This window comes from Oryx dammah, unplaced genomic scaffold (assembly GCF_014754425.2).
Source record: "Oryx dammah isolate SB20612 unplaced genomic scaffold, SCBI_Odam_1.1 HiC_scaffold_19, whole genome shotgun sequence".
Lineage (NCBI taxonomy): Eukaryota > Metazoa > Chordata > Mammalia > Artiodactyla > Bovidae > Oryx > Oryx dammah.
The window spans coordinates 77800569-77815876 of NW_024070203.1; the positions used below are offsets into that span (position 1 = coordinate 77800569).

A 15308-nucleotide genomic window follows, 5' to 3' on the forward strand; every position below is an offset into this window, starting at 1 on the left:
CTAGTTTCTCAGTCTTTGTCTTTCGTGACCTTGATTTTTTTTTTTTCCAGAAAATAAGCCATTTATTTTGTAGGTGTCTCAGTTCCAGTTTGTCTGATGTTTCCTCATGATTGTTTTCGGTTTATGCAGTTTGGCTGGAATACTGTTGTCTGTAGATTCGTATCAACAGGCCCATAATATCAATTTGCCCTATTGGTGATGTTACCTTTGATCAGTTAGTTAAGGTAGTGTCTGCCAGGTTTCTCCACTGAAATGTTACTATTTTACACTTAGTACCACCTGACCTGCCTCTTGAGAAACCTGTATGCAGGTCAGGAAGCAACAGTTAGAACTGGACATGGAACAACAGACTGGTTCCAAATAGGAAAAGGAGTGCATCAAGGCTGTATATTGTCACCTTGCTTATTTAACTTATATGCAGAGTACATCATGAGAAACGCTGGACTGAAGGAAGCACAAGCTGGAATCAAGATTGCTGGGAGAAATATCAATAACCTCAGATATGCAGATGACACCACCCTTATGGCAGAAAGTGAAGAACTAAAGAGCCTCTTGATGAAAGTGAAAGAGGAGAGTGAAAAAGTTGGCTTAAAGCTCAACATTCAGAAAATGAAGATCATGGCATCTGGTCCCATCACCTTATGGCAAATAGATGGGGAAACAGTGGAAACAGTGGCTGACTTTATTTTTCTGGGCTCCAAAATCACTGCAGATGGTGATTGCAGCCATGAAATTAAAAGACGCTTCCTCCTTGGAAGGAAAGTTATGACCAACCTAGACAGCATATTAAAAAGCAGAGACATTACTTTGCCAACAGAGGTCTGTCTAGTCAAGGCTATGGTTTTTCCCGTGGTCATGTATGGATGTGAGAGTTGGACTAGAAAGAAAGCTGAGTGCCAAAGAATTGATGCTTTTGAACTGTGGTGTTGGAGAAGGCTCTTGAGAGTCCCTTGGACTGCAAGGAGATCCAACCAGTCCATCCTAGAGATCAGTCCTGGGTGTTCATTGGAAGGACTGATGTTGAAGCTGAAACTCTAATACTTTGGCCATCTGATGCAAAGAGCTGACTCATTTGAAAAGGCCCTGATGCTGGGAAAGATTGAAGGCAGGAGGAGAAGGGGACGACAGAGGATGAGATGGTTGGATAGCATCATGACTCAATGGACATGGGTTTGGGTGGACTCCGGGAGTTGATGATGGACAGGGAGGCCTGGCGTGCTGCAGTTCATGGGGTCGCAAAGAGTCGGACACAACTGAGCAAATGAACTGAAATGAACTGAATATATGGGAAGAGAGTTTAACACTAAGTATCCTTTATCTCATCAAACTTTTATCTGCTACTTTTAGCATGCATTAATAGTCTTGCTTGGATCAGTTACAACTATGATTATTAAATGGTGATTTTTGTAATTTCCTAATTTCTCATTATGCTACTCTAAGGAAGCACTTTCCCTTTCCCTCCACTTATTATTCATTTATAGCAATAAATAAATAAATATTTATTTTTACATTATTCAGTGAGCTATGTTACCATCTATGTTGATTTGCTACGGCTGCCTTAACAAAGTACCAGATTGTGTGCCTTAAACAACAGAAATCTGTTTCCTCCCAGTTCTGAGGCTGGAAGTCTGAAATAAAGGCATCAGCAGGGTTGATTTCTTCTGAAGGCCTGTGTCCTTGGCTGGTCGATGGCAGTACCTTCACATGGTCTTCCTGCCATTTGTTTCTGTGTCCCAATAACCTTATAAAGACACCAGTCATATTGAATTGACATCATTTTACCGTACTTACCTCTTTAAAGACAGTAGCTCCAAATATTGCCACATTACAAGGTATAGGAGGGTAGAGCTTAAACATATGAACTGGGGGGAGGCCATGATTCGGCCCATAGCATCATCTTTACTTATTTGATGCTCAAATTGCCTGAAATGTGTCGTTTTTCCCTATATGGGTCATAGGATACATAGCCATGGTCTTTAGCGTATGTTTAGAGGTTTTTCCCTCCTCCCTCCCTTCATTCCCATCCTCCCTTCTCCTCCCTCTCCTGGTCCCTCTCTCTTTTCTCTTTCTCCATCTTCATCTCTGTCTCCCTTCTGCAGTGCAAGCCTCATTGACATCTTGACCACCTAACAATCAGCTCACAAATCCCTTCAAGGGAAGAAGAGACTGGGTATCTATGAGGAAATACATTTGACAACATTACAAATATAGATTGTGATTCTTCTCCTTCCTTCTGTCTGGGGTTACTGTGCCCCAAGGAAAAAGAAGTATTTTGAAAATGGCTAATGCTTTGGCTGGATTCCAAGTCAAAAACTTGGAAAGAACATAACTATAGGATTGGTACCAGGAAGTTTAGCAGAGAGGAATGTGGAATAGGCCTAGATTTAGGAAATATTTGTGTGCTATATAATGTTATCAGGCCCTGTACTAGATTGGGCTGCCATAACAAAATACCATAAACTGGGTGGTTTAAAAAAATACTTATTTCTCACATTTCTGGAACCTTGGAAGTCTAAGACCAAGATGCTGGCCCATTCGATTTCTTTCCACCTTGTGCATTGCAGCCTTCTCACTGTGTGTTCATAAGAGGGGTTAGGGGATAGATCTTCCTCTTCTCATTAAGTTAGATCAGATTAGGGTCCCAACCTTATGACCCCATTTAACCTTAATTAACTCCTGAAAACCCTAACTCCAGATTGAGTCACAGTGGGGGTTAGGTTGAAATAAGACTTTGGCGTAGGGGTACAAGTCAGGTCACAGCTCACTTCAGATGATTCTTCCCACTTCAGATGATTCTTTTTGTTTTTTTTTTTAGTCACATTTAATTTTATTTAGATAATGAAAAATTTCAAAACTCCACTGTCACAAAAAGAGGTGCAAGAGACTTCCCTGCTGGTCCAGTAGTTAAGACTCCAAACTTACACTGCAGGGGGTATGAGTTCAGTCCCTGGTCAGGGAACTAACATCTCATATGCCCTGCAGCCAAAGAAATAAAAAAAAAAGAGAGAGAGAGATGCAATAATTCACAGATTAAACATAAACACATAACTTGAATATTAATGCTTTCATGCTAAACCAGGGTTTCAGTTCAGTTCAGTCGCTCAGTTGTGTTCGACTCTGCCACCCCATGGACCGAAGCACGCCAGGCCTCCCTGTCCATCACCAACTCCCAGAGTTTACCTAAACTCATGTCCATTGAGTCGGTGATGCCATCCAACCATCTCATCCTCTGTCGTCCCCTTCTCCTCCTGCCTTCAATCTTTCCCAGCATCAGGGGCTTTTCAAATGAGTCAGCTCTTCGCATTAGGTGCCCAAAGTATTGGAGTAATCAGGGCTTACTGAGCCTATTAAGTATTTTTTTAGGAGTAGACTTGGGTATCCTACTTTTCCTCAGAGATAATTTGTTAGTCAAGCCATTTCCTTCAGAGGAAGCATTTTATAATCAAGTGAACAATAATCTGAGCCACCAAGTGCCTTGTGTATGTTAGGAAGTCTTTCTCATGGGCCATCCCCATGCCTGCTCAGTGGGCTCAGGGATAAAATGACAGGGATAGAAACCATGTTTGGGCTCAGACCACTTACCATGGTTTACCTGACTGAGTGCCTAATTCAGCAGCAGCAAGAGTGACCAACTGTAAGCCTCTGAAATGCTATGCTTCCTGTTTAAGATCTTCTTCATGGAAGAGTGACTGGACCTCTTTGGGGACAGTGGAGAATCATTATTGTAATAGATACTGGATTAGGTTTGCATTTCCTGCTCATCGTGCCTCTAACAGCATCATCAATTTAGGGACATCACACATCCATCAAGACATAATTTAGTATCATATCTTATCAAAAACTCACTTTACCACGAGACAAGTAAGGTAATAGGTTAATTTCTATGTGATTTACTGGTCTTTCAGTATATCTCATCATCCAGAAGAAGGCAAACCTGTAGAATGATGGGATGGCACTCGGTTATAGTCAAAATAAAGGACTTTTGAAGGGGTGCTTTCCTGTGGTTTGCTCTGAATTAATGACTAATAAATAGTGTGGCTTCCTCATAACCAGTATTCCTAGATGGGGTCTTGTTCATTTGGTAAACTACAAAACATATTTCTGCTTAACTGAGCTAACTTGTTTTTATTACTTACAAATAAGTATCTAGTCTGAGATACAATGCCTACTACCTTCCCTCTCACAGACCACACTCATTCTTATTCCTTTAGTCTTTTCTTGATAATACTGAATCATAACTGATACTGTGATGTTAAAGGTGTTATATCTTGGAGGTATAGTTCATGAATCTTCTTACCTTCAAGGACTCCTTTTACCATTTTTCCTAGACATACTCATGTTTTGATGTTGTCACAAAATTGCATTTGTTGTCTTTTTCTCCATTAAGTAATCAGTGACATTTTCTGATCAGCCTGACGTGGTGTTACAGAATTAAGTTAAGTTCTAGTTAAAAGCAAAACAACAACAAAAAAATTGATGTCTTAGCCTATACATTACAGCTTTATTAAGGATAACAGTACATGGCAGACTTTTCTTTTTTAAATCTAAGAAAAAAATTATTTTTTTTGGCTGAGCAATTCAGCACTTGGGATCTTAGTCCCCTAACTAGGGATCTTAGTTCTCCAGCAATGGAATCACGGAATTTTAACCACTGGACACCACCCCCCCAACTCCAGGGAGGTCCCAAATAGCAGACTTTTCAAATTATTAAAAATAAAATGTAAAGTGTCATTCTTTTGTGAACATTTTAGACAGGAATTCCATTTCTACTAAAATTTCAACAACTGACTCTAAGAAATACAAAGTAAGCCTTTATAGACACCAATCTACTTTCCAAAAGTGTCACTCCTCCACAGTAAAATAGTGAATAAAGTGCTCTGACTTCTTTGTATCCAAGAATACAAAAAACATATGCTCTTTGAGAAATGGACAAGTGATTTTTAAGAAAATAGGAGAAAGTGTTTCTCTGGTCTATTTTTAATCCAGTGCAATCTGGAGTATTCCCAGTATGCATGGGAATGGGTATAGAAGAAATTATTTTGGATTCTTCATTATTGTGGAGGCAGAAATGGTAGAGAGGAATATGTAAGGATTCATTCCTTCTTGTCCCCTGTAGGTTCAGAATTCATGTATCAGTGTATATGTGTTTAGTTAGTTGAAAGGCCATCAACATTCACAGAGTTTACAGGGTCTTTTCCCTTGGATTCACTGTCCCTCCCTCTCCCTGCTATATTTCTGAGAATTTTTAACACCTACGGTGACTGAAGAATATGAAGGTTGAGTTAGACAAGTAGAATTCCAAGTAACTAACCAGCTCCTTCCTAATCTGGACAATGAATAAGTAATAGTTGATGGTAATGAACATGATAGGTTTAACTGCTTCACAATAAGGGGATGGGCCAGTGTACTGAACCAGTGAATATCAGATGAACTTGTTAGTATTTGCTCTAACAGGGAATGCAGGCTGTCACTTTTCATTCTCACACCAAGTGAAAACCAGAAGCACAATAACGCAGGTGCCTGGAGAATTGTCAGAAACTTGGAGCAGCGATTTTGGTGAACGAGAACTAGAGAGCCTGTCTTGTCACATTGACCTGTTGGTATTCCTTCTAAATCACTCTGAAATGCTTCAGACTAGCATCCAGGAACAATAAAATAAAGTCTGCATGGCAAAGTCCTTTACTTTTTTTAAATTTATTTTTATTTATTGATTTTTGGCTGTACCAGGTCTTCGTTGCTTTTTCTCATGGGTTTTCTCTAGTTGCTATGTGAGGGCTCCTCACTGCAGTGACTTCTCTTGTGGAGTTATGGAGCACAGGCTGTAGGCATGCTGGCTTCAGTAGTTGTGAACACATGGGCTTAGTTGCTCCGAAGCATGTGGAATCTTCCCAGTCCAGAGATCGAACCCGTGTTCCCTACGTTGGCAAGTAGATTTCTGTCCACTGTCCCTGCCACCAGGGAAGTCCACAAAGTCCGTTCTTGAAACATACACATTCCTCGACTTTTGGGTATGAAGATTTTCAAACTCACAAATGGTTGAATAGTTTGATGAATACCTGTATACCTCAAACCCATTTCCTGCAGTGCAAGGCAGATCTTAACCACTGGACCACCAGGGAAGCCCTCATTCCTTTTTCTTAGTCAGCCATATTTCAGTTGAACACATGGTTTCTTTGGCAATGCAATGGAGCTATTAAACTTCTGACCAGTGAGCTTCAGTGACCACTGTCAAAACTCTTTGCAATGCATGCATTGCATGCATTAGAGAAGTGAAAATCAAAACTACAATGAGATATCACCTCACACCAGTCAGAACAGCCAGCAGCAAAAAGTCTACAAACAATAAATGTTGGAGAGGGTGTGGAGAAAAGGGAATGCTCTTGCCCTGTTGGTAGGAATGTAAATTGATACAGCCACTATGGAAGGCGGTTCGGAGATTTCTTAAAAACTAGGAATAAAACTACCATATGACCCAGCAATCCCACTCTTAGGCATATACACTGAGGAAACCAAAATTGAAAAAGACACATGCATCCCATTATTCACTGCAGCACTATTTACAATAGCTAGAACATGGAAGCAACCTGGATGTCCACTGACAGATGAATAAAGAAGTTGTGGTACATATACACAATGGAATATTATTCAAGCATAAAAGCCATAAAAGGAAAGCCTTTGAGTCAGTTCTAATGATGTGGATGAACGTAGAACCTATTATACAGAGTGAGGTAATTCAGATAAAGATAAATATCGTATTCTAATGCATATATACAGAATCTAGAAAAATGGTACTGAAGAATTTATTTACAGGGCAGCACTAGAAACAGAACTAGAAACTAGACTTATGGACATGGGGAGAGGGGAGGAGGGGGTGAGATGTATGAAAAGAGTAACATAGAAATTTGCACTGCTGCTGCTGCTAAGTCGCTTCAGTCATGTCAGACTCTGTGCGACCCCATAGACAGCAGCCCACCAGGCTCCGCCGTCCCTGGGATTCTCCAGGCAAGAACACTGGAGGGGGTTGCCATTTCCTTTTCCAATGCATCAAAGTGAAAAGTGAAAGTGAAGTCGCTCAGTCATGTCCGACTCTTCGAAACCCCATGGACTGCAGCCTACCAGGCTCCTCCATCCAGGGGATTTTCCAGGCAAGAGTACTGGAGTGGGATGCCATTGTCTTCTCTGAGAAACTTTCATTACCATATGTAAAATAGGGAATTTGCTGTATGGCTCAGCCTCAAACAGGGGCTCTGTATCAACCTACAGGGGCGGGATGGAGCAGGAGATGGGAGGGAGGTTCAAAAAGGAGGGGATATGTGAATACCTATGGCTGATTCATGTTGAGGTTTGACAGAAAACAACAAAATTCTGTAAAGCAATTATCCTTCAATTAAAATAAATAAAAACACATGCACGTGTGCTAAGTTGCTTCAGTTGTGTCTGACTCTTTGCGACGCTATGGACTGTAGCCCACCAGGCTCCTGTGGATTATCATGCTTCTCCAGGGGATCTTCCCAACCCAGGGATGGAACCCGAGTCTCATACATCTACCTGCACTGGCAGGCGGGTTCTTTACCACTAGTGCCACCTGGGAAGCCCATCTCTATAGTAATCTGAAATTATAACCCTGAATATTTAAATGTCATTTTTCCAAAATGAGATGTGATGTAAGTGTAAAAGATACATTGTATTTTTACTTCTTGGTATGAAGATTTTCAAACTCACAAAAAGTTGAATAGTATAATGAATACTCATTTATCTTCCACTTTAAATTCAACAATTATTGACTCTTTGCTGCATTTGGGCTCTCATGTGGCTCAGCTGGTAAAGAATCTGCCTGCAATGCAGGAGACCTGGGTTTGATCCCTGGGTTGGGAAGATCCCCTGGAGAAGGGAAAGGCTACCCACACCAGTATTCTGGCCTGGAGAATTCCATAGACTGTATAGTCCATGGGGTCACAGAGTCAGACACGACTGGGTGATTTTCACTTGCTGCATTTACTCCATCTATTTATCTACATTTATTTTAGGATTTTATTTACATTTATTCAGCAATTTGAAAGTTGCAGGGACTTCCCTGGTGGTCCAGCGGTTAAGACTCTGGGCTTCCACTGCAGGGGGCACCATAAAATACTTCAACATTTATCTCTTTAGAAAAGGGATAACTTAAAGTAGCTATTTTAAATAAAAGTAATAGTAATCTTCCAACACAGGGGTCAACAAACTATGGCATGCAGGCCAAATCCTGACTTTGTAAAGAAGGATTTATTGGAACACAGCCATGCTCATCCGTTTACATACTGTGTCTAACTGCTCTTGTGCTGCATCAGCAGAGTTGAGTAGTTGTCATGGAGACCATACAGCCCAGGTCTAAAATCTTTATTATTATTTGGCTCTCTACAGAAAAAGCTTGCCGACTCCAGCGCTAATAAATACAAGTGTGGAAATAGTTATGAAATCTTCACAAGCCGAAGGATTTGACTGTCATTCTTGCATGGCAAGTGTTTCTTCCACAAGTGTTCGGATTTTGCAATGCAATGAATGACTTTGGGTGTGTGTGAGTGGTTGTGGTGGGGAGGTTGAGGAGACAGGAGTGGGACTGAGGAAGAAAGCTAACATCCACTGTACATGGCCCTGTGTTAGGCGATTCATACACCGTTACATTTACTGTGATCCTCACAATACCACGAGGTAGAGATTATCATTCTAGCTTTTTGATAAGGAAACTGAAGCTTAGAAGTTAGACAGTTTGACCCAAGTCTTGCAGGTATTAAATAGAAGCAGCAAGAACCTAAACCTATCTCCAAAGAGATATAACAAGATCAGTTAGGATTCTGTAGGTAAAATTCTCAAACATTTTGTGGTCATGACTCATATATATCAGTGTATGAATGAATGAGTGCTTTAGACATACCTGGCTTCCAGTACAAAACCATGGTAAGATCCCTGTGAGAAAGCAACTAAGACCTTCCTTTAAAATATCGTGAGGACATTACACACAAAAAAAGTATTGTTAGGACATATATTAAGGACCAGAAACTTGGTATGATAAAATGAAAAGCATCAGAAAAGTCACCTCAAGTGTTTTAATCATCTACTTTCTAAAATGGGGGTAATAAATATGCTGATTACTTTGAGGAAAAGTAGATATTAAAAAACATTCAAAGTACAGAGCTTGTTATAAAAGTGTAAGGCATCATTAGAGTCTCTATCTAAGCATGCACTCCTCAAAACCAACTAGGCTATTTCATTCTTACTTCTCAAATTTCAGTATTCTTAAGAACCATGAAGGGACTTCCTTGGTGGCCCAGTGGTTAAGAATCCACCTTGTAGTGCAGGGGATGCACGTTTGATCCCTGGTAGGGGAACTAAGATCCCACATGCCACAGATCAACTAACCCTGAGCCACAGCTAGAGTCCAGGCACCCCAATGAAAGATACCACGTGCCACAACTAAGACCCAATGCAGCCAAATAAATACATAAAACAAAAACAATCAAAGAGGTTGCTCATTAAGCTCAGATTTCCAGGCCCCACATCCAAGGATTTCTTCACACACCTGGGAATCAAAGCGACTCTGAATCTGGTGATCTGGAAGCCATACTTTGAAAATTACTGCTTTAAGAAGTAAGTGAAGTTTCATAAAATTTATTTAAATCAACCACTATTTTATTTAAAATGAGCTCTTTACATAACAATGAATGCTTAAATAATTCAAACAATGCTGAGACATATAAAGTACAATTAAATGTTCTTTTTTCACCACCTACTCTGCTCATCTCTCATCCAAAGATATTTCAATGATTAACTTTCCAGACTTGAATTTTTCTTTTTTTTGGCTCTTCAGCATGTGGACTTAGTCCTCTGACTAGGGATGAAACCCGTGTCCCTGCAGTGGAAGCATCGAGTCCTAACTACTGGACCACCAGGGAATTCCCAAGACTTGGATTTTCTTTTAAGATTATTTTATTTATTTTGTTGTCCTAGACTGTGTCTTCTTTTCCTTGTGCAGGCTCTCTAGTTGTGGTGCCTGGGCTTAGTTGCCCTGTGGCAGGTGGGATCCCAGTTTTCCCAACCAGGGATCCAACCAGTGTCCCCTGCACTGCAGGGTGGATTCTTAACCACTGGACTACCAGGGAGGTCCCAAGACATGACTTTTCTGCACATGCAAACACATATATTTGTTAAGAATAATGAACATCTGATGTTTACATTTTTGTTTTGCTATTTAAACTAATGCTGAAACAAATAGCTCTATTCTCAAGTCTTTGGGCACGAGTGACTGCCTGTTTAGGACAGACTCCTAAAAGTTGACACATGATGACAGCTTACTTATTTGTCTGATTTTTACCTTTTTTTTTTTTTTTTTCGCTTGCATGTGTGGTGGTGAGACTTTCTGTGTCTAATATTCTGAGTGATTCGTCACTGGACTTTTTTTTTTTTAATCAATATCCAACATTCACAACAAAAAGATTTTTAGTTAGACTTGTTCTACCGCTGTCTCCGAAAATTCGGCTTACACGCTACAGAAGAGGTGAGTTCAAGGGAGCCAGCGGCAGAGGGCAGTCCCAGGAGCTCAGGCGCACCTGGGTCCTCCCCGCGTCTCCTAAAAGCCGGGGCTTCGGGCAGAGGTGCGCTCTGTGGCACTGAGGCCGAGGTCCAGACGCCGCCACTTCTCAGTGCCCCTTCCCCTTCACTCTCAGTCGGCTTCTCTAACTCCCATCCTGCTCCACTTTCCTGAGTTCCGCAGCGCTCCGCTTCAGAGCAGTAAGGGGAGACTTCAGACCACTCGGCTGCAAAACCTGGTAGCTCCAGCGGTTAAAAAAAAAAAAAAAATCTGCCTGTAATGCAGATTTGGGTTCGACTTCTGAGTCAGAAGATCCCCTGCAGAAGGAAATGGCAACCCACGCCAGTATTCTTGCTTGGAGAATCCTCATGGACAGAGCCTGACGGGCTACAGTCGCAAAAAGCCGAACACGACTGAGCAGCCAGAGTAACCAGCACCCGCCCGCCTCTTCGTGTCCCGCCCCTTCCGCTGGACATTTGCTTCCGCTTCCGGTCTCGGCGTGACGGCGCCCCGCCCCGCCGTGAAGAGCTTGGCATTGTGGGAATTGTTTCCTTTCTTGCTCCCCGGCCATCTTGGCGGCTGCTCTTGGTGAGTGTGCTCCTCCGGGCCGAGGTTTTGGCAGCGCGCGGTGCCCAGGGAGTTGCCGGTTTGGAATTTCAGATCGTAAACTTCCTGTCCTGTCCTCTGTGTTCTAGGTTGGGGGCGTCCCGCATCTAAGGCAGGAAGATGGTGGCCGCAAAGAAGACGGTGAGTGAAGCAGGCCAGGGCCGGAAGCCTATTTCACGTGGAGAGATAAGTCTTGGCCGGGGCGGGCAGTTTTGAGCTCTCTGGGCGGACAGCGTTCCCGTTGGCCTTGGAGGCTTCCAGAAAGAATCCGAGAGACCTTCTCAGTGCTTTGGAACCCTCTATTTCGGAGGTTTATTAAGGGGCTCTGGTTCCAGGAAACTGAATCCACTGGTTTTTTTTTGGCCGAGGCTTGCGAGATCTTAGGGATGGAACCCGTGCTCCCTGCTTGGAAGCGGGGGGACAACCACTGGACTTACCAGGGAAGTCCTTCCCTGGATCCAGTTTTGAGTGGTTACAAACAAGGCCTTCAAATTCGTATTAAATGTTTGCTTTGTAGAAAAAGTCACTGGAGTCGATCAACTCTAGGCTCCAGCTGGTTATGAAAAGTGGAAAGTACGTGCTGGGGTACAAACAGACTCTGAAAATGATCAGACAAGGCAAAGCGAAACTGGTCATCCTCGCCAACAACTGCCCAGCCTTGAGGTAATTGAAAGAACCTGCGGGTGTGTGTCTTCCACTGTAAGTTCGTCTTGAGCGAATATCCAGGAGTGTGAGCTTGCAACCTGGGTAGCATGAACTGGATGTCAGGTAGAATTTGTATTACAGGGACACATTTGCAGGATAATTTAAGGGTTTCTGTTGTGTTTGGCTCTTGATTTTTCTCCCCTTCATAGTCTCTCCTATGTGGTTCTCCTTGGGAGAAATGTGAGACAGAAATCAAAGAAGGGCAAAGTTTGAGGGTAGTGCAGAAAGGTAAGTGGCTTTTCCTTATGTCCTGCCTTTTTTTGCTTGTTCTTTCTACTTTGAGGTGTTTTAAAGGGACTTCATTTTATGAATTACTTGTAGTATAGAGAAGCTAAGATAGAAGAGTTCAGGCTGGCCTGTGGATCTGCACCCTCCCAGTTCACCCAGTTTTTGCCTGATTCACTGTTTTGAAACTGATCTTATGAGGTGTACATAAGTTCAAGTTGGACCATGCAGAGTATCAGCCATATTTTCAGTCCTGTGCTTGTTGATTTTGTACGGTAATGCATAACCTTACAGCATTTCATACTGGGTGTCTGTACCGAATGGGCAAAGCCTGGAGAGCTCTCTTGCATGTTGTCCCAAAACTTTGGTCTTATTTCAAACAGTTCACACTTACCTATTAGAGCGGTGCCTTTCAGCATGAATGTACATACAGTCTCAAGTAATTTGGTTTAAATGCAAGTTCAGATTTAATGGATCTGGATTGGGGCCTGATGCATTTTTAACAAGCTTCTTGATGGCTCTCTACCTACTTGGTGGTCACAAAAAATGTTAATTGGGCAAGTGCAAGGCTATGGCATGCCTGTTATTGTATTGCATTTAGCTTTTCTTCACTTCATAGTTGCTCTTTGTTTTTAATACAAATTGAAGGTTTGTGGCAACCTTGCACTGTATAAGTCTGTAGGTGCCGACTTTTTCTTTGTTGTTATAATTTTTGATCTTTGATGTTACTGCTACAATTCCCTGAAGGTTCAGGTGATGGTGGGGTTTTTTTTTTGCAATAAAATATTTTAATTTATGTGTGTACATTGGTTTTTTTTTTTTTTTTTTAGACATAATGCTGTTGAACACTTAAGAGGCTACATATAGGTTAAGCAACTTTTATATGCACTTGGAAATTAACAAATTCCTGTGGCTAGCTTTATTGCAATATTTGATTTATTGCAATGGTCTGGAAGGAATCTGCAGTAGCTGAGGTATACCTGTTCTATTACTCTCCATCTAGGACTCAGAGCACCAGAGGGTGATAGAAATGGCTTAGACATTGTCGTGGGAATTCTGTAAAGTGTCTGGCAGGTAGTAAATGCTAAGCAAACGGTGATTTTATTCTGTACCCTCTTTTTCCATGAGCACAAATATATACTGTAGAGGATCCAAAGGATGGTTGGTGTTGGATAATGAATATGATATTTTTAAGAATAATAAATGGCTTACTGTTTGAAGGCCGTACAACATTGGAACTAATGAGAGAAGTAACATTTAATCTGTGTCAGTTGGTATGGTATTTATTTGCCTTTTTTTTTTTATTCCCAAAGGAAATCTGAAATAGAGTATTACGCCATGTTGGCCAAAACTGGTGTCCATCACTACAGTGGCAATAATATTGAACTGGGCACAGCATGTGGGAAATACTACAGAGTATGCACACTGGCTATCATTGATCCAGGTATGCTTTTTCAGTCATTAAATAAGTCTTTTTTCTTTATGATGTAATACAGGGATTTCTTCCTATACACATGTCTTTGGTTCCTAAGTTCAGTTACTGAGAATTTGCATATAGCAAGGGATACCCTGCAGGCTTGTGTCATGGAGAGTTAGTAGTGAATGTCAATACATAATTATCTTATAAATGAAATTCTTTTTACTTTGAGATCATGAGTTTAATTTCATACCGCACCTAAGAAATTACATCTTAGGGCGTTGGTAAAAGGTGAAATTATAAAGGGGGAGAATAATCAGGTGAAACAGTAGAAGAAAGCAGTCCTTACTGGCTGCCTGAGAATATGGATAAAATGAGGTTGAGGGGGAAAAGGGGCCTACAAATACACGTCATGTTTTGAACTTAAGAATTTCTGATCATGAAGCTACTGCGAATATTCTCGCTGTTCTGATTTTTTTAATAATCAGGGCAGGCTAAACATTCGCTATATTAAGACCATGCATGTGTCCCCAGACCTAGTTCTTTGCCTAGGTCTGGTTTTATAAATGCTGGTGATACACCAAGTCTGATTTACATGACACATCTTGTGTGGGAAATGTCTGTGCCTCTAGGTATCTGATCAACCTTGAGAAATGGTAGCACAGCTAGTGTGATAACTTTTGAAGATAACCATTGCTAGTTTGATGATTACCAGTTGCCACTAAATAAGTTGTAAAAATTACTGTGTTTTATTTTTTAGGTGATTCTGATATTATTAGAAGCATGCCAGAACAGACTGGTGAAAAGTAAATCATGTACAGTTTTTCTTTAATAAAACTGGCCAGAGCTTGTTTTAAAAACACTGTATTCATTGCAGTTATTTATTTATTTTTATTTCTTCTTGTCCCAGTATACTTGCCTGAAGCTAGATTAGTGAGGATGGGGCATCAAGATACAGTGGCAAAACCTGTGGGTTAAGAGCCCAATATCCCAGTTTCACTTTCCCTGTTTTTGTAAAGGGAGTGCACTGAATTCCTTTCCAGTACTTGATTTTTAAAACTTAGTTTTCATAATTTCAGTCCCAGGATATTGCTGTCATTTTTTAAAATGTTTACTTGGCTGCATTGGGTCTTAGTGGCGGTTAGGCACACAGACTTAATTGCGGCGTGTCAAATCTTAGTTCCACGACCAGGGATCAAACCTGTGTCCCTTGCATTGCCAGGCAAATTCCTCACCACTGGATCACTAGAGAAGCCTCTGGTATTGTTGTCATTTTGTTGAGTATGTCAGAGGCAACAAGGGTCAATACCCAGAATCTAACCAGCACTGCAGTTTTACAGTCCACCTTAAATCCACTGAATCTGAGTAGCAAAGAGGATTAAGTGGAATTATGTTCCTTCCACCTCCAGATTTTCACAGGGTGAGAGAAGTTCTATTGAACTTTAATGAAGCAAGGTCTTACTTAAGGGTTTGTAGTAGTACAGTTCAGTTCAGTCACTCAGTCGTATCTGACTCTTTGCGACCCCATGGACTACAGCACGCCAGGCTTCCCTGTCAATCACCAACTCCCGGAGCTTACTCAAACTCATGTCCATCTTATCCTCTGTCGTCCCCTTCTACCTTCAATCTTTCCCAGCATCAGGGTCTTTTCCAATGAGTCAGTTCTTTACATCAGGTATTAGAGTTTCAGCATCAGTCCTTCCAATGAATATTTAGGCCTGACTTCCTTTAGGATTGACTGGTTTGATCTCCTTGCAGTCCAAGGGACTCTCAAGAGTCTTCTCCAGCACC

General features: G+C 41.4%; 1 protein-coding gene and 1 non-coding gene across 2 annotated transcripts; both read left to right on the forward strand.

The window, feature by feature from the left end:
* The first annotated feature begins 9650 nt into the window (after positions 1 to 9650).
* Positions 9651 to 14384, forward strand: RPL30 (ribosomal protein L30). Its single transcript, XM_040261010.1, has 5 exons — positions 9651 to 11152; positions 11260 to 11311; positions 11688 to 11833; positions 13414 to 13544; positions 14278 to 14384. The coding sequence occupies exons 2-5, from the start codon at positions 11291 to 11293 to the stop codon at positions 14325 to 14327; spliced, it is 348 nt and encodes a 115-aa protein (XP_040116944.1). The 5' UTR covers positions 9651 to 11152; positions 11260 to 11290; the 3' UTR covers positions 14328 to 14384.
* Positions 13966 to 14098, forward strand: LOC120879167. Its single transcript, XR_005724732.1, has one exon. It is a non-coding gene; the product is annotated as a small nucleolar RNA SNORA72 (small nucleolar RNA).
* Positions 14385 to 15308: the final 924 nt, after the last annotated feature.